Source organism: Esox lucius, chromosome 10 (genome assembly GCF_011004845.1).
Source record: "Esox lucius isolate fEsoLuc1 chromosome 10, fEsoLuc1.pri, whole genome shotgun sequence".
Lineage (NCBI taxonomy): Eukaryota > Metazoa > Chordata > Actinopteri > Esociformes > Esocidae > Esox > Esox lucius.
The window spans coordinates 23,119,748-23,138,071 of NC_047578.1; the positions used below are offsets into that span (position 1 = coordinate 23,119,748).

Here is an 18,324-nt window from a genome sequence, read left to right on the forward strand (position 1 = left end):
GATTAAAAAGACAAGATAAAGTTTATTATTTATTTGAGCCTTAATTATTATTGTTGTTAATATTTAAAAAAATCCCTTTCTAATAAAGCTCTTTAAATTTAAATTGTATATTCACACAGCAATGTGACCACTAGGTTGAGTTGGACTTTTCTGAGAAACAACTGTTCCTGGGAGAGATGTGCAAGTAGGTGGTGTAGTACTGTTTTATAAAATTTCTGCTTTAAGAAAGTACTGTTACAGAGAGAGATTGGAGCAAAGGGTGGTGCTCTACTGTTCTGAAAAAGGACTCTTGGCATTGTAAAAATAATCCCAAAACAATGAAGAAAGTACAAATCTGAAAGGTGAAATAGGCTGGAATTATGATGGAGCGAGAAGTACACATTCAAATAGGTTACATCTTACCTTTCCTAATTATTAAATGGTGTGTTGTTTTTACTGATACTGCACTTAAACAAAAATTCACGTGGAATACACAGTAATTAGTAACCATTTAGTGCGGATATATAACCTTTTGTGAATACGTTTTCACCTTAACAGCGAGATATCTATTTTCAAGTTAATTACGGCAATTACAGAGCGAAATGAACGGCTCTTTTCACCAATGCGAGTCGGTTCCCAACTTTAACCAAAAAGAGGCATTCAAGAAGAACCGTTCGTTCACTATCAGCTGTGCATAGCAGCAGCGGTTAAGTTATGCGAAGCACCAGATCGACTGGAACCGACAGATGTCTTGCAAGCAAGTTATTGAGTGTTGAGGTTTTCCTGACAATAGTGGCATTCTTTTGTTTTGGTGATTGATCTGACAGATATCGGAATCAACATTTTTATAAAATGGCGAAAAAAAACAGTTCAAAAAAATCCTTCAAAAGCTTATTTTCTAAAAGCGAGGCAAACTTGAGCGAGTCTGTAGAGAAAACACACGAGGAAAGAAGCGGAGGAAAGAAGTTCAAATTCTTCATATTTAAGAAAAAGGCTAAACCCGAAAAAGACAAAACACAAATGTTCGTCAGGTATGCGTCTTATTTTTGCAATCTACCATTTTCTAAGTTTTTCTGCTATTCTAAATAACATAAAAATTGTATTGTAATAGTTTGCTATTTCAACTAACAGCATGATAGCCCTTCTACTGTGTACAGCAAATAGATTGCAGGCTTTGAATCGTTTTATTTTGCATTACTAAATTCACACCGTTGCTCATTGGCTGCAATTATAAAACAAGTGTGTAAAATGTTGGTCTGGCAAATGATGTGGCTTCTGGCAGTTGCAGTAATTGACTGTATACTTTTAAACAAGGTTGTTCGACTTGAACTGATATATTATTACATTATAGTGACGGATACATTTTTATTTATTTTTTAAACACGTGCATCTGATATATTCATATGAATTAATAATCGGATGGTATTGACAAATTCGTAGGATACTTTATGAAAATGTTTGGAAGGTTAAGTATATTCTTGTGTTCATTAGTAAACCACTCAAGTAGAGGTCCAGCAGTGTTTGTATTGGCAAGTTATCACACAAATTAATATTGCAAAAGTTTTGATAGCCTACTTTTGGTTGAGCTTTGTAGCAAAATCACTGTTATCTCAGGTGTCTTCATAAAAAGAATATTAACTCACTCTCTGGGTGTATTCAAGGGCATTCTCAGTTATTCCAAACCTATAGTCTAATATAATTGGTTAGCTATTAATGTAACTGCCCAGTGAAAATGTTACTAAGTTAATATTCTGTTAACGCATACCCAAATTATGTTAAAATTTGGGAGAACCTGACCTCAATCGTCTGTCCCAAACAGGGACAATCTCAGGGGAATGAGACCATTCTCCTGAGGTGTTTGAACTGGAAAAGACAAGGTTAAGCTAATATTCTAGGCTTTGCCTAAACCAACAAATCATTTTTTTTCAATTAATAACACATAACAACGAAGTGTCCACAGGGTCAATGATCCATGATCATCTGACACAAGAAAAGAGAGTGGAAGAACCCATTAGGCTGTGACTTTGGCACTGCATCGTCCGGTGCTCTGTGCTGTTTCTACATTGTTCTCTTCCAATATGCAGTCCAACTACGTCATGTACACTGAGCAATAAAACCACAAGATTATCATGGGAAGAACAAAGTTTGTGTTCCGTTTTGAAAACACTAAGTGTACCTCATTAGTCATTAATGGTAGTTCAGCAGCCTCTGTCAGTTTTTCGTCACAGTGCAGTAAGTATGTCTCTGTTTCATACAGAGCACCAGAAAAGTGGCATGCATATTTGGAATAGTTTCTAACGACCTGAAGCCTCATCAGTCAAATACATATAGATATGACTGACAAGACTTTACTTTTAACAGCAAGAAAACAGAGTTTAATAATGGGCATAATTTTGCATCTAAATCAGAGCTACCTTTTATATGGAGCACAACTCTGAAAGTTACTTCGCATTTTTCACTTAAGTATGCGCATTGTAGTGCACTGTACTGTGTATTAAAATGTCAGTACACAATACGCTATGCAAATAAATTTTGCATTGCTACCACACCCACAACGGATGCCCAGTCATGTGCAGGTTGAGAGTTGGGTGAGAACTTCTGAGAAAAGGGGAGAGAGCAGCTTCATACACACCAAAGTTGATGAGAACTAGGGTGACATCAAAATGACTCAAAAGATGATGAGGTCAAACATCAGCAATCTTCAGTTCTGAAAGTCAAAACTTTGGAATGTTGCCTGAGTTTTGGAAGTTTGATCACCGTTCAACACCATTTTCTCAGAGTTGATATCAGAGTTCCCACTTCCAAGTTGACTTTAACACATAAAAACAGAACTGAATAACAAACATCACATTACCAAGCATTTTCACACAGGTAAAAATCCTCCCAAATATCAAGCTCTTGATGAGTTAGTCTAAAAGCCATTAGATGCTTTATCAAGTGTCCTTGAGTGTTACCTAAACATTATACTCAGTACTTAGAACAGCTGTGTGTCAAGAGGCCAGCTGGCCCCAGCATCCACTTCTTTGCCAACTTTAAGATCAAGATGGTCTTCAAACAATAAAAGACATGTCACACACCTTCCTTGTGACATCCTACTGAAAAGTGAGCTACAGCATTGCTAATTTATTGATATCTAATATCTGTAACAATGAACCTATTTGTGCGAGAGCAGCTGGAAGAGGAACCTGTATCTCCAGATGCTTTCATTCCCCATCCTTGTGAAACTGTCAATGTTCTTGGTCCCCTTCAATGTTCTTGGTCCCACATGGCATCTGCACTTGAACTGACTGGAATCATATTGAAGTTACATTATGTGGCTATCACCAAAGTGAAAAACATGATGTTGCCTTATTAGAAATCTGTAGCTAATGGATATTATTTTAAATATACCCTGAAAAAAATAGTATATGAGTACATGTGCTATTATATCTAAATATTAGGGTTGGGTACCGTTCGCATTTGAACCGATACAGGTAATGGTATCGGTACCTGGAATTTGTTACCTGGAATTTGGTCCTGGTACCTGGAATTTGATACCGGTAGCCTACAATCTTTTCGGTACTTTTGTAGCGCTAACGTTAGCTGCGGCTGCTGCAGGCGACTTGGCTTTCATGCTGTCAAATACGGTACACGCTTCAGCTTTAAGAAATATTTTGTGTTTGACCAGGTTTTACCTCAGGTTAGACATGTTGCCATGGCCAGCTTTGCATTTTTATTGCAGCGAGCATTGTCCGCGTTAGAGTTTTGAAAAGTGTAACCACACTTCGGACCGCTTTTGGCTCACCATAGCCCTGACTCTGTTGCTGCTGAACATTGAACAAGCTGCAGGAGTGAGGTAATCTCTACAGTAGTAAACTCTCGTAGTCTCGCTCTCTTATTCTGTCTCTCCCTCTACTATCCCAGATGCGCTCTCATGGTAATTTTACGTGAATCGGTACTCGGTAGTGCCGACGTAATTCGGTCGGTCCCCGAGTTCGGTACCCAACCCTACTAAATACCATAAAAAAGAGCACCTAATAGAGTCTAATTATCATTCTGAGGTCTGCCATGTTACGAATTTATTGCTTTATGATTCCCGTCCTCTCGGAGGTAAATGGTTTGGGCTTGGAACTGCCTTATCACTTAGAACAGGTGTCTCTTCGTAATGTTACATTTACATTAGTGTCATGCACCGTTTGCTCTGTTGGTTTAATGATAAATGATAGTGTCAAACGGCCTAGAAAGGTTATCTTACTACAACACAGTTTTCTCCACATGGACATTTCTAACCCCCCCCCCTCCACCCCCTCTCTTTATAGGACCGCAATGGTTATGAAATCGATATTTTCTTCACATTGTTGTGTAAATACCAGCAGAACCCGTTTTAAATCGTTTCTCTGCATGTTACGTTTCCTTCTGTGTCAATGAATGTTCAGTCAGGTGACCCCAACAGTCATGTGCGCTAAGTTACCCCAGTAAAATGACTTTCTCCTACACTCAAAGATATGTTTTATGTGAATCACAAACCAGTGTATCAGTCAAAAGACCTTCAGCCATAAATAAAACCCCTTTTTGACAATATATCTTTGCCTTAAGGTTTATAGATTGCACAGTTACTCTGTGTTTACAACACAATCAGGGCATGTTGTCAAGACATTTTAGGATTTACTCCATAAAAAAGTTACATATTTCTTGCAAACGTTTGAGTAAAAACATTTTTCCACACGGTCTGCATTTACAAAGGTGTGGCTGGGTCTCTCGCGTAAATTCTGTACATAATTAATTGGAACAGGAAAGCCACATAGGTATGCATAAACCCCTTGGGCTCTGGCTGAACTCCCTAGACTCCCACAGAGCTTCATGCTACACCTGCAAGCTTGCACATGTACCGCTCACTCTACTACTACTGCTAACAACTACTTCAGCTGTGTACCCGCTGGATATTAGGCTAAACCATATAAATATGTGATTGTTTAAATGTTTATGTTCGGCTTAACTGATTATTCAAAAGAGCATGAATAAGCTGCCAAGGCGAGCCTTACACCCAGATGAGATGGCTGGGCTCACTGCGAACGCCACGCTACATCGATACAGTATGCAAATCCTGCACTGTTAAAGAACCCTGTCTTGTTGCACTGAAGCACTCATTATTTCTGGCCGTAATCTCCCTTTATCTGCCTGTGGAAGTGATGGGGGCACCTGTCATCTGCTCCTTCTGTATGCCAAGTTGTACTGCATCCAAATGTGGCTTCGGATAAGCCTTTGTGTAAAGCCTAGTCCCCACACAAGTAAGGTATTGTGTTTCTGTCATTGTATATGCAGTTATGTTAGAATCTTTGAAATGAACGCAACCTGTCCACATGCCTTAGCACTCCCCAATCTGAGCCACAGATTGTCCTCTGATGATAGATTGACAGGTCAGACACTTTAGATTACACTGAATAAGCTTTGAAGTATGGTGATACGGTTTTTATTTATGGTTGTGTGTGCTGTAGAACCCATCTAATTTTAATCACTCCAAAACTGAAATATCTTGCTACATTTCAGAGAAGAATGCTTTCCCCTGAAGTAGAAAATATGGATATATTTTGGAATCCTATAATTCCGTTGGACCATGTGGCTTTGGCAGTTGTTTTATCCACCTCCCTGGTTAAACACATTCAGTCTGCACTCATCGTGAAATTTTCAATGTCAGTCCATTGTAACAAACAGATACATTTTTTGTTGGTGTATTTACTTGCCAGTTACCTCCGCCCTTTCTCATTCAGCAAAGTAAATAAAAGCTACCTGGAAACATAGGCTTTTGTGACACTCCTGCATTGGGGAGTTCCACTGCGGTGACAGCTGCTTACTGATGAATGCAGTCAGTTTATACTGAACCTACAGTATTGTTGGCTGCACGCTGCATCCACTTTTGTTATTATGGTGAAAGTATATATTGTCGTTCACTGTAGCAATGACAGTAAAAATACAATCTAAGATATCAGTCTTTCTGTTTCAGTCAGTGAGTATGTGGTGGGGATGCCCACAACCTGAATACACAATACTAGGGCTGGGCAACCAACACAAATCTGTGTTGTGATGAGTGGATCCAATTACCTCGGTCACAATATATTTTGTTATTGAGGTACTTCTTAATGTTAATTACACTCATTTATTTAGAAGACTGTCTAAACTGCATTGGAATATGGCACAATTTTACTCAGCCTTTTTTAACACAAAGTTATTGCGATATATACCGATCAGCCAAAACATTATGACCACTGACAGGTGAAGTGAATAACACTGATAATCTCATTATCGTGGCACCTGTCAATGGATGGCATATACTAGGCAGCAAGTGAACATTCTGTCCTTAAAGTTGATGTGTTAGAAGCAAGGTTATAATCGTTAATAAAAACGAACGAAAAAACGAAAACTAGGTGGGAAAAAACATTGTCCTTAACTGAAATAAAAATAAAAACGAGGTATTACAAAAAAACGACAACTAACTAAAACTGTAATGTGTGGTTGACAAAACTATCTATAATAAAATAAAATTATAGAGTAAATGTTCTTAGTTTTCGTTTTTGTCAATGTCTTTCCTTTTTTAACGCTATTTAAAACACGCAGAGTATTCACTCAGCTGTGTTTCCTTTCCCTGCTCTTCCTCCGTCTCTCTGTCACTCACATACACACACACACACGACACAAGTTTATTTTGTATTTTTATTTGTCATGTTCTTTTCTCAGATTAAGCTCCCTGACATTATGACAGAAATGTATTGGGTGACTCAAAAATGAGTTGAATACATGCGGTTCATCATGTATGTCTTCTTTAGTCTGTTGGCTATTTAGTTTTTTTCTTGGCACACGTCACTTCCACATTTTGCATTTATTGCGGACTGTAGACTGTTTACATATTTGTGCCCATATGTACATTTTATGTACTGGTTTTATTGTTGAATAAATATTTTCTAAAATTGTATGATGTTTTTTTTGAGTTATTATTACACAAAACTTTTTCTGACCTTTTTGAATCTTGCCCCTGACAAATAGCCCATATTACAAAAAAAAACTAACACTAAAACTGAAACTAAGCATTTTCAAAAAATTAAAACTAAACTAGCAAACCCACTTTAAAAACTAATTAAAACTAAACTGAATTTGAAAACAAAAAGTCAAAATAAAAATAAAAACTAATAAAAAATGCAAAACTATAATAACCTTGGTTAGAAGCTGGAAAATGCATAAGCATCTGAGCGACTTTGATCAGGGCCAAATTGTGATGACTGGGTCAGAGCATCTCCATAACTGCAGCCCTTGTGTGGTGTTCTCGGTCTGCAGTGGTCAGTACCAATCAGAAGTGGTCCAAGGAAGGAAAAGCGGTGAACCGGCGACAGGGTCATGGGAGGGCAAGGCTCATGAATGCACGTGGGGAGCAAAGGCTGGCCCGTGTGGTCCGATCCAACAGATGAGCTACTGTAGCTCAAATTGCTGAAAAGGTTAATGCTGGTACTGATAGAAAGGTGTCAGAACATACAGTGCTTCACAGTTTGTTGCGCATGGGGCTGCTTTCAGGACATTCCTCTTTTCTTATGAATCGCTTCCCTCTGATTGCTCACAAACTCTGGTTCTCAAACTATGGTATGTGTATCACTGCTCAGGTACACTTAAGATGTGGATGTTGTCACTGCAAGAGATAAACCGACCTGGATTTCTCCGCTTGACCCTACCTTGTGTTTTATTGTTGAAGGGTGAATTCCCCTTTCTCGACACCAGGGTTTAAAAATCAACCATGTGCTGTGCGTGCATTCAGTGGAGCAAGACTTTGCTGACTAAATAATAGCAATGACATAAAAAGGCAAGCCCCTTGTTTCGAGATTAGACTACTCAGTGTCCAGGCCAATAAATCCTAATCCTGCAGCGTAAGGTGCCAGATCAGCTCTTCAAAAGGCAATTTTATATCAGTGTATTTAAACGTGTGAATGGTTCAAAGGTTGGACTGCCCAAACACAAACAGGGCTGATGAACAATAGTAATGAAACCGAGGAACAGGTGTAGAAGAACAATTCACCAAGCTAGATTCATAGGGTTAGGAGAACTGCTGGAATCCTATGCCATCAACTCTTTGCAAACGTCTCACATTCTCTTTACAGTCAAATATGTCAAGGAGCACGTGAAGTGCTGTCTGTCATGCCTGCCATGCAATGGAAATGCTCTGCATTCTTCATTTGAGCATGAAGACCTATCTTTGAGCCATGAACTGAAAGATATGAACCAAAACATTTGGAAATGGTTCCTCAAGTGGTGTAGTGATTATGAAACCTATTTCCTCCAGTACAGATAGACAGACAGGAAGCCAATCTGAGATATATATCAGAAAAATCAGTATGCCGTTATCTTCCATACACAGGGTTTTTCCTGACTCAAAATAATGCAAAGGTGGTATCCCAACCACGCCTACCCCGCGCTCCACTGGACGCCTGTCTGTGATATACTTTATAAGATATCTGGATACACACTTGAAAAAAAAAACTACTATAGTGGTAAATCTGCTGTTTTCCATGTCCATTTGAGCAGCTAATACACGCTACAATATCCTCCCTAATTGCAACCAAAATATGATTCTACTAGAAGTCATCTGAAACATAAAACATGTAATGATGATTGGATGTAGCTTAGGTATTATTACGTTTTATTGAACTATTTTGACATGCTTGGGTGTAAAAGAAAACTTGGATACCCTTGTTTTTCACGACGTTACTCGTCTCTGCAAAGTATGAATGCCAGATCCTCTCACATGCTATTTTTTTTATATTTTTTGTGTACAACCCCATCTGTAAATCGACCCGACCATTAAAAATAGTTCAATTATGAGGAAAACCTACCCATCTTGCAACTCTGCCAATATGAAAATGATCATATTCGCTGCAGTATTTCGCTGGTAGCCTGTTCAGCCTGTGGGCACCAAATTATGTTTTACCACGCCGACACCCGGTAGGGGTGCGAGATTTTGGGAAGGCAGTTGCCTTTGAGTTTTATATGCAAGAAAATCCCTGCGCACAGGGTAGCCCAGCACCTCTGTAGATATTTTAAAATCAATAAAACATCTACATTCCTCTGTGGCCAAAAGTTTAATTCAGTACTGTGCAAAAGTAGATGGGGGCATTTTCATCCTGGAAGAGACTAATCCCATCAGAATAGAAATGTTTCACCATAGGCGATCACTCTGAATAACTTTGTAATAATTTACTCCTTCCCTCTGAGGAGACAAGTGGACCCAACCCATGCCAAGAAAATAACCCCCACAGCAAAACAGAGACTCAGCACCTCAAGTAATAAGTTAGTAGATACTAGTAAGCCTATTACTGGCTAAATAAAACAGCCAGTGGCAAAAGCCATACAGTTCATAAATGCAATTTGTGGTGGAAGTAAACTTAATTAGAAACTTTACTCAGTTTTACACAATGCTTAATGGTGTCTAGCAAAATATTCAAACTTGGGGTGAGGTTAATGCTTGACAAAATGACAAAACTTACCTTAGGTCTAGCTTTGTGGCATAGTGGTTAAAGACACAGCCTGTCATGTGGGAGATCCAGGTTCAAATCCAGTGAGGGACCAACAGTCATCCCTTCTAATTGCGGGCTGGCTGAACTAAGCTTGCCTGGTTCCTTTTCTTGTTTCCACATCCCTGTAGACCAGTGCCTATGGTTTTTGTACCACTGAACTCTCAATTGTGCATTTGTCTTTGTAATGAGGGTTTATGTACTGCAACTCTACTATATCCCTCTGTGTAGTTCTACTGTAATATCCCTCTGTGTAGTTCTACTGTAATATCTCTCAGTGTAGTTTTACTGTAATATCTCTGTGTAGTGCTACTGTAATATCCCTCTGTGTAGTTCTACTGTAATATCTCTCTGTGTAGTTCTACTGTAATATCCCTCTGTGTATCTCTACTGTATTATCCCTCTGTGTAGGTCTACTGTATCATCCCTCTGTGTAGTTCTACTGTATTATCCCTCTGTGTATCTCTACTGTATTATCCCTCTGTGTAGGTCTACTGTATCATCCCTCTGTGTAGTTCTACTGTATTATCCCTCTGTGTATTTCTACTGTATTATCTCTCTGTGTATTTCTACTGTATTATCCCTCTGTGTAGGTCTACTGTATTATCCCTCTGTGTAGTTCTACTGTATTATCCCTCTGTATAGTTCTACTGTATTATCCCTCTGTGTAGTTCTACTGTATTATCTCTCTGTGTATTTCTACTGTATTATCTCTCTGTGTATTTCTACTGTATTATCCCTCTGTGTAGGTCTACTGTATTATCCCTCTGTGTAGTTCTACTGTATTATCCCTCTGTATAGTTCTACTGTATTATCCCTCTGTGTAGTTCTACTGTATTATCTCTCTGTGTAGTTCTAGATGGACTGTCGTTGCTGACCCAGTCTGATCACAGTTTGCATTGACATTCTCAGTCACCCTAGAAAGAGTTTCTATTCTATTTTTCCTTAAATATCGCAGTAATGCACAAGCATTGCAGTCATCGAATGTGCGCTTTTGACCGAAATTTCTGACACCATTTACTGATGTCTTTCCCATAGATCTAAATACAGATTCAAGTGTTGTCACTGTTCCAATTGAAACACTAAGCAGTTGAGCAGTCTTTGTGACTGAAACACACGTGCCCTAACGATAAATGTCAAACAAAGACTTGCACAGAACTGTATACTAAGAGAGTGGACTAAATGTTGCCTTTTAGGAGTGCACACTTCATAGAATAGGCCTTTCCATATAGAAACATGTTAGAATGTGCCAGTATATTGCCCAATATGACGGTGCTAGCTTCTCTGCCCACCTTCTTTACTTGGTTCCGCCCACTCAAAATTAGCGCTGTTTTACTAAACAGTCATCAGCGATTGGAACATACAGTGGGGTGAACAAGCATTTGATACACTGACGATTTTGCAGGTTTTCCCACTTACAAAGCATGTAGAAGTCTGTAATTTTTATAATAGGTACTCTTCAATCTAAAACAAAAATCCAGAAAACCACGTATGATTTTTAAGTAATTAATTAGCATTTTATTGCATGACAACTGGATACCAACATAGCTACCTAATATTCTGCTTCCAACTGGATCATTCCTCCCCTCCTACCCCAGTTATTATTCCCCAGGTTGTTGCTACTAAAATAATACATTTGTAAATAATAAATCAATTAAAATATCAAAGCTAATGCCACATTTTCTAAATGTCCATTTACCAAAGTTTGTTCAGGCTATGTCAAACACATCATATTCTGGGACAAATCTGATCAGTTGTCCACATGGAGATCCAGGAAAGCTAGTTTCAGCATACAAAACCAACAGGTAATCATATTGTATTTGTGTGATTTTACAGTGCTGCTGAGACCATTGGATCTGGTGGCGATGCCGAAGGGATGGATGCTGAGGACTGGCCTGATGTCAGTCAAACCAAGAAGACCAGATCCCTGACTGCTCCTAGGTCAAAGGTCAGTTCCCTTGATAGGCCTGTACAGGAAACTTACTGACCTGGGTTCAAGTACTATTTTAATGACTGCCAGATCTCAAAGCCTTTAAATAGTATTTTTTGAAGATAACATTTGTTTAGTACTGGAATTTATTTGAAAATACTCATACAAAGCAAAGTGGGCGTTCATATACCAATATTTAAATACTTTAATGTGAAAAAGGTAAGTACACCCCCTAGAAAGGTTTGTATATATTTGGACATAAAGGTATGTAATCTCCACTTCAACACTGTTGACAGAAAATGGAAACCTAATTCAACAAACGACACTGTATATTCATTGTGCAGACAAAACAAGTACACGCCTAGCTTCGATGGCTGGTGTTTACCTCCTTTTGCTGAAATAACTTCCTGTAGCCTTTGCTTGTAATTCTCTATCAGTATATTACAACAACTGGGTGGAATTACACTTCTCTACTGCTTCAACTCAGTTATATTCAAGGGCTTTCTTGCCATTCCATAACCACCCATGTTTTATTTTTGAGCCATTAATGGTGTTGCTTTGCTTGTGTGTTTTGGGTCATTGTGTTGTTGCAAGATCCATGTTCAGTTCAGTTTCAGATTTTTGACAGATGGCTTCAAATTTACTTCAGGATTTCTCTGGTACAATATGGAATTCATGGTTCACTTAATAAAGGCAAGTTGGCGGCATCTAAACAGCCCAAAACCATAATGCCACCACCTACATCGTTTACCTCTGGTTTGAGTTTCTTCTATCATAGACATTGTCCCATTTTCACCGAACACTGTGTGTAATATTTGAAACCATTTTAATTAATGGTAGGGGTGTGCTAGCTTTTTCAGCATAGAAAATATGCATTCTGTTTATTTTAATTGCATTAATGGTTTCAAAGTTGCTTAATTACTTTAAATACTCAGTGAAAATGTCGCCATCTTCACAGTATACAGTAAACACTAATTAATGCAAGGCCACAGTATCAAAGTCAGCAATCAACCACACTGTGAAGGACAATCATTTAAGATTTTAAAGTTCTGCAAATGCTAAAGTCAAGATTGGACAAAAAAAACTAAATTCAACTTTGAACCTTTGTCCCGGTGTTGTAGAGGCAGGACACGTGGAGCAGAGCAAACTTGAAACATTCCTTTTAATATTCAACCACAAAAGGAGTGAGCCCAACTGAAACTGTTGCAACAAGCAGCAAATATAATGAACCACAAACTAAAGCAAACCAAGACCAAGTCAAATAGGGTTCCAAATCAGAGACAACAAGGTGCAGCTGCCACTGATTGGGGAGAACAGAAAACAGAACAGGAAATGACACTGGGACAGATGGAGGCTCCGCCCCCAGGGCAGGAAAGGACACCGGGACAAATGGAGGCTCCGCCCCCAGGGCAGGAAAGGACACCGGGACAGATGGAGCCTCCACCCTTGGAGCAGGAAAGAACACCAGGACCGGTGGAAGGTGGACCCCCTGGGCGGGGGACTGGCATTGGGGTAACCGGGGAAGGGAACGGTGCAGGAGCCCTGGCATGTGGTGCCTGCATCGTCGACACCTCCTGCATCGTTGCCACCTCCTGCATCGTCGACATCTCCTGCATCGTTGCCACCTCCTGCATCGTTGCCTCCGGGAACACCAACGTTGTCTCAGAAAAACCACTGCGCAAGGAGATTGTGGTCAGAATAGGCACCAAGAGGCCAATTATTACTCTGAAGGAGTTGCAGAGGTCCATATTCAGAATGTCTGTACGTCGACTATTATCCAGATGCTCCAGCAAGCCGGACTAAATGGAAAAGTGGCGCAAAGAAAGCCACTGTGTGTATTGAAGGAACCAGATGTGCATGCTGGCAGAGACTTAACAAAAAGACTTGCAGCTGTAAATGCTGCCAAAAGTGGTTCTACCAAATATCCACCATAACATCTGATTAGGATTAGGCCTGGCCAAGCACAAACTTGTGCTTGTGTGTTTTGGATTATTGTCTTCATGCATGGCTGTGGGCGGCTTCAGACACAGCTTAGAAGTATCTGATGTAGAAGACAATTTATGGTTCATTCAATTATGACAATTCCTACAGTTGCTTATGAATCAAAGCATCTCTAATCCATCAACCTACCATTACCATGCATGACTGATGATATGAGGTCTATAATGTGGAATGCAGTTTTTGGTTTTAGTTTAGATTAGATTCAACTTTATTGTCATTGAACATGTACAGTACAACAAAATGCAGTTAGCATCTAACCAGAAGTGCAAATAGAAGAGGACAAGTATTAAGTACTGTATATGTATGTTACAAGTGGAATGTATAGATGTGCAATGAAGGAAAATAGCGGAGGGCAGGAAAAGTATACTGTATGTTACAAGTGGGATAAATGGTTATTGATGGATCACAGTAGATGGAAAGAAACTGTTCCTGAGCCTGCTGGTTTGGGATTGAAGAGACCTGTACCGCCTGCCAGATGGTAGGAGGGCAAACTGTTTGTGGTATGGATGTTAAGGGTTCCTTATGATGGCGTGTCCTATGCAGACACCGCTTGTGCTGGAGGTCTACGATGGCTGGGAGCTGGGTACCAGTGATGTGCTGGGCGGTTTCCACCACCCGTTGCAGGGCCTTCCAGTCGGCTACGGAGCAACCGCTGAACCTCACTGTGGTGCAGTTAGACAGAATGCGCTCAGTTGTGCAGTGGTAAAAGTTTACATGGATCTTGGAGGAGAGACTGGCCTTCTTCAGCCTCCTCAAGAAGTAAAGGCACTTCTGTGCCTTTTTGACAAGGGCTGAGGTGTTGAGGGCTAAGGAGAGGTCCTCTGAGATTTGGACACAGCAATTTGAAGCTGGAAAAACGCTCCACCACAGTGCCATCGATGAGAAGTCAGCATGACTGCTGCCTTTGACTTCCTGTAATTCACAATGAGCTCCTTGTTTTTTTTTTGCGTTCAGGGCCAGGTTGTTGTCAGCACACCATGCCGCCAGGCACTTGACCTTGTCCCTGTAGGCTGATTCATCATTGTCACTAATCCGACCTAACACTGTGGTGTCATCTGTGAACTTGACAATGGTGTTGGAACTGTGTACAAAAATGCAGTCGTGGGTGAAGAGGGAGTACAGGAGGGGATCAGCACACAGCCTTGTGGAACACCAGTGTTCAGGATCAGGGTGAAGGAGGTGAAGTTGTCTAACCTGACTGACTGGGGTCTGTTGGTTAGGAAGACCAAAGTCCAGTTGCAGAGAGAGGGGCTGATCCCCAGGTCATGGAGTTTGTTGACCAGCCTAGGCTGGATGACTGTGTTGAATGCTGAGCTAAAGTCTATGAATAGCATTCTCATCTGGGTGTTGGTTTTGTCCAAGTGTGTCAGGGCAGAGTGTAAAGCTGTGGAGATGGTGTCCTCTGTAGACCTGTTCGACTAGTAGGCAAACCGGTTCGGATACAGTGTTTAGGTGGGCCAGAACTAGTCTTTTGAAGCACTTTATGATCCTAGCCGTGAGTGTGACATGTCGGAAATCATTCAGGCTGAAGCATGTTGGGACAACCGCCTGGGCCTGTGACAGGCTGAAAATGTCCAGCACATTCTCTGAGCAAAAGCCCGGGACGGCATCAGGACCAGCAGTCTTTTAGCTGTCTTCATGCCCCTTTTCAGGTTAGCCCTGGATGAGCTGTAGGCCTCCGCATCGCCGGATATGAAAGCAGCATCACGTACCTTTGTAGTTGTTGGACCTCTCTGTTTATCCACGGCTTCTGGTGCAGACTGCAGTTCTTTCATATTAGTTTATGGGTGGTGACATTGTTGGTGCAGATGTTGATGTAATCCAGAACGGAGGAAGCATATGTTTCAATGTTTGTATGGGAGTCAAGGGTGGTTTGAGTGGCAATAACAACAATAATTGTAAACTCCCGAAGCAAGTAAAAAGGCCTAACCATCAGGAACTCCAGATTGGTTGAGCAGATATTCCCGATTAAGTTAGTTTTGTATTCTATGTTTTGTTTACATAAATGCACAGCCCACCTCCACTGGTCTTACCGTAGTCCTCCTCGATCCGATCTGCTCTGAAGACGGCATGCCCTTCCAGCTCTATTACGTTGTCGGGTATATTGTTGTTAAGCCACGTTTCAGAGAAAATCATGACGCTGCAATCCATAATAAATTCTTGTGAGATGATTCTCAGTTGTATTTCATCCATTTTGTTCGCCAGTGACTGTACGTTAGCGAGGAAAAGGCTAGGTAGTGATGGCCAATGGGAGGCTAGCATTAGCCTAGCCCGATGGCCTCCATGCTTCCTATACCTTTTTAAATAATTTCGACGTCGCCTTCAGGCACTTCCAGTTGTCGATGTGAATAGCGTCTCCCGGGGTGTTTTCGTGATCTCCGGTGGAAGTTGGAAGTTGTCAAAAACTCTTTCTGTGCATTGTGCTCCAATGTCCAGGAGTTATTTTCGGCTGTATAGAGTGTGTGCTAGGCTGAAATGATTGAATAAGCTATGAACTATTAAGTAAAAAACTGTAGACGCTAAGGTGCGCAATGTACACGTGCCGCCATCTTGGTCTGTAACAAGAATATACCCCATGTTTTCAAAAAGTGAAAGGTTAGTCAAAACACACCTGGAAACATCTGTCAAGACTCCATGAAGAATGTTCTGTGGACAGATGGGTCAAAAGTGGAGCTTTCTGGTCAATGTTATGGCTAGTGAAAACCACACTGCATTCCACAGTACTGAACTCCTTTCTGAGATAAAAAAAATTATAGTCGTAGTAGAGAAATATCATAATAAAGTAGATAATCTAATATTAGACAAATATTTTTCAAGGGACTGAAAAACAAACAAGGCACACAGGAGAAGTTTGAAGATAAGGATGTCTTCTATAATAGCAGATCGTAGTACATCCCAGGGCATAGAGTCCATAATTGTCACACCTACACCATCTCCTCTCCCTCTGCCCCGCTCTGATTCGCCAGTGTTCTAGAACACCAGCCCCTTACTGGCCCACAGCACACTCACGGATCAGCTCCCAGGTCATAGTGTCTTTAATAACTCTACACACAGTGTTTTATTAACTGTTATTGATATACTGGATCTTCATATCAGACTCTGCAGACAATTTCTATGTTTACAGAATCGTTTCGACTTAATTTGTCCCTTAAAGTACTTTTATTGAGAAAAAAAATTAGGAACAACATTTTAAAATAGAAACGCCCCTCCCGTCCAACTCTGATCACCCCCTCAACTCTGATCACCCCCTCAACTCTGATCACCCCTCAACTCTGATCACCCCTCAACTCTGATCACCCCTCAACTCTGATCACCCCCTCAACCAATGAGGTTCCCTCCACACCAACCAGGCCTTGATCAGCCCCCTGCTGCTCAGATGGGCTACTTGAACAGAGATGAGTTACCATGGAGATCAAGCACACATTAATTTAGGAATTGAAGTGGGGCTGCAATGCTGCATGATATACAGATACTTTTTTTTAGAATTTTCAACAACATACCGTGATTATTTTTGCGAAATGCTGTAGTTTATTTTTATTTTTTATGACTAGATTCTCATTTTTGGGTCATCACTGAACATGGGCTTTGACTTTGTGTTTGTTTAGGTTGTGGCCAGGATGTCTAGGATGTCTGTATGTTTGCCCTTGTCTTATGACTCAATTAGTGACTCAATTGTGTCTGCCACTGTTTTAATAGGACTGTGTTTGCTGTAGTGTTTTCACTTCAACTGCCAGATGGTGCTTGTATCTCTGATGATTAGCTGTATATTTGCTGTAGAATCAGCTCAGTTGGTTGCTCTACTGTGGCAAACTCAGGACAGTGCATAATAAAAGCTTGAATGGAGTACATGGAATATCAAACGCATGGAAACTGTGGGGGTGTGGTGTGTTTGCTGGGTTTGACAATATAGCTTGTCAAGGACAAGTAAAAAAAACTAATAGTCAGACAAGGAGAATGTAGACTGCAGAGAATGTACTGAAATAAATCCATATTTCGGGCCTATTACAGAGATTGCATAGGTACAAGAAATGTATCTGAAAGTGTGGTAGCTCTTTTTTTGTCACAAGATCGGTGTGTAGTGTGTCTGCCTGAAATGTTACGTCGTTTCTTCATCTAAACGTGTCTGTGTATGAGTATGCAAGTTGCAGTTGTCACACATACAGTCGGACCGCTGTTTCAAAGTATTTCTTTTGTTTGTTTATTATTAGCTGGGTTTTATTTTATTCAACTGCACGTGGTGGTCTCCAGACTGCCATAGGCTTCCTGAAAAGAGGACTGCTGAAATATAGATTTTTAGAAGCACTGCGCGGGAGAATATTTACGTAAATTAGGTTGACCAAATTATTTGTGTTATATTACATACATACGCATACGAAGTGCAGTTTTAAATTTACCCATGCAAATTGATTATGAGAAGAAGATGGTATATATATATTAGTTTATCGTATTTGCTGCTATTGGACGAGTAAAAATCGGACTCAAGCCCTGGACCTGGTTTGGTACCATTCCATTTCTTCCATTCCAGTCATTACAATGAGCCGCCCTCCCTAATCCAGATGCCAACAATATATCTCCTGTTGTGAGTTGACAGTTCTAGTGGACATTTGTTCTATGGTGTTATTGTCTACAGCGCTGATAGCCTTACTTCAATTAAGCCCAGTGTGGGCGCAGCTGGTCATATACTGGATTTGACTCCTTTACCTAGTGTAATGTCTGTAGCTCAGTTTGAGAAATAGTAATACAATATAGAATATTTAATAAATAAATTAAGTTAGAATTCTGCTAAATATTGTTTTAATATTTTTGGTATGCAATTACTTACCTTCACTATCTTTCATTCTTGATTTTCATGTGTATGGTATACAATTAGTTTTTCTATAGTATTAC

At 40.2% G+C, this 18,324-nt stretch overlaps 1 protein-coding gene across 2 annotated transcripts in view; it reads left to right on the forward strand.

Annotated features, from left to right (window-relative positions):
• The first annotated feature begins 701 nt into the window (after positions 1-701).
• crybg2 (crystallin beta-gamma domain containing 2) overlaps positions 702-18,324 on the forward strand; it is a 66,062-nt gene continuing 48,439 nt past the window's right edge. Inside the window, exons 1-2 of one of the 2 annotated variants that reach the window (XM_010864005.4) lie at positions 702-1,010; positions 11,343-11,454. In XM_010864005.4, the coding sequence (XP_010862307.4) occupies positions 832-1,010; positions 11,343-11,454 (291 nt within the window). In that variant the 5' untranslated portion in view covers positions 702-831. The remainder of the gene's footprint in view (positions 1,011-11,342; positions 11,455-18,324) is intronic. The other variant, XM_020050358.3, reaches the window with a different exon arrangement.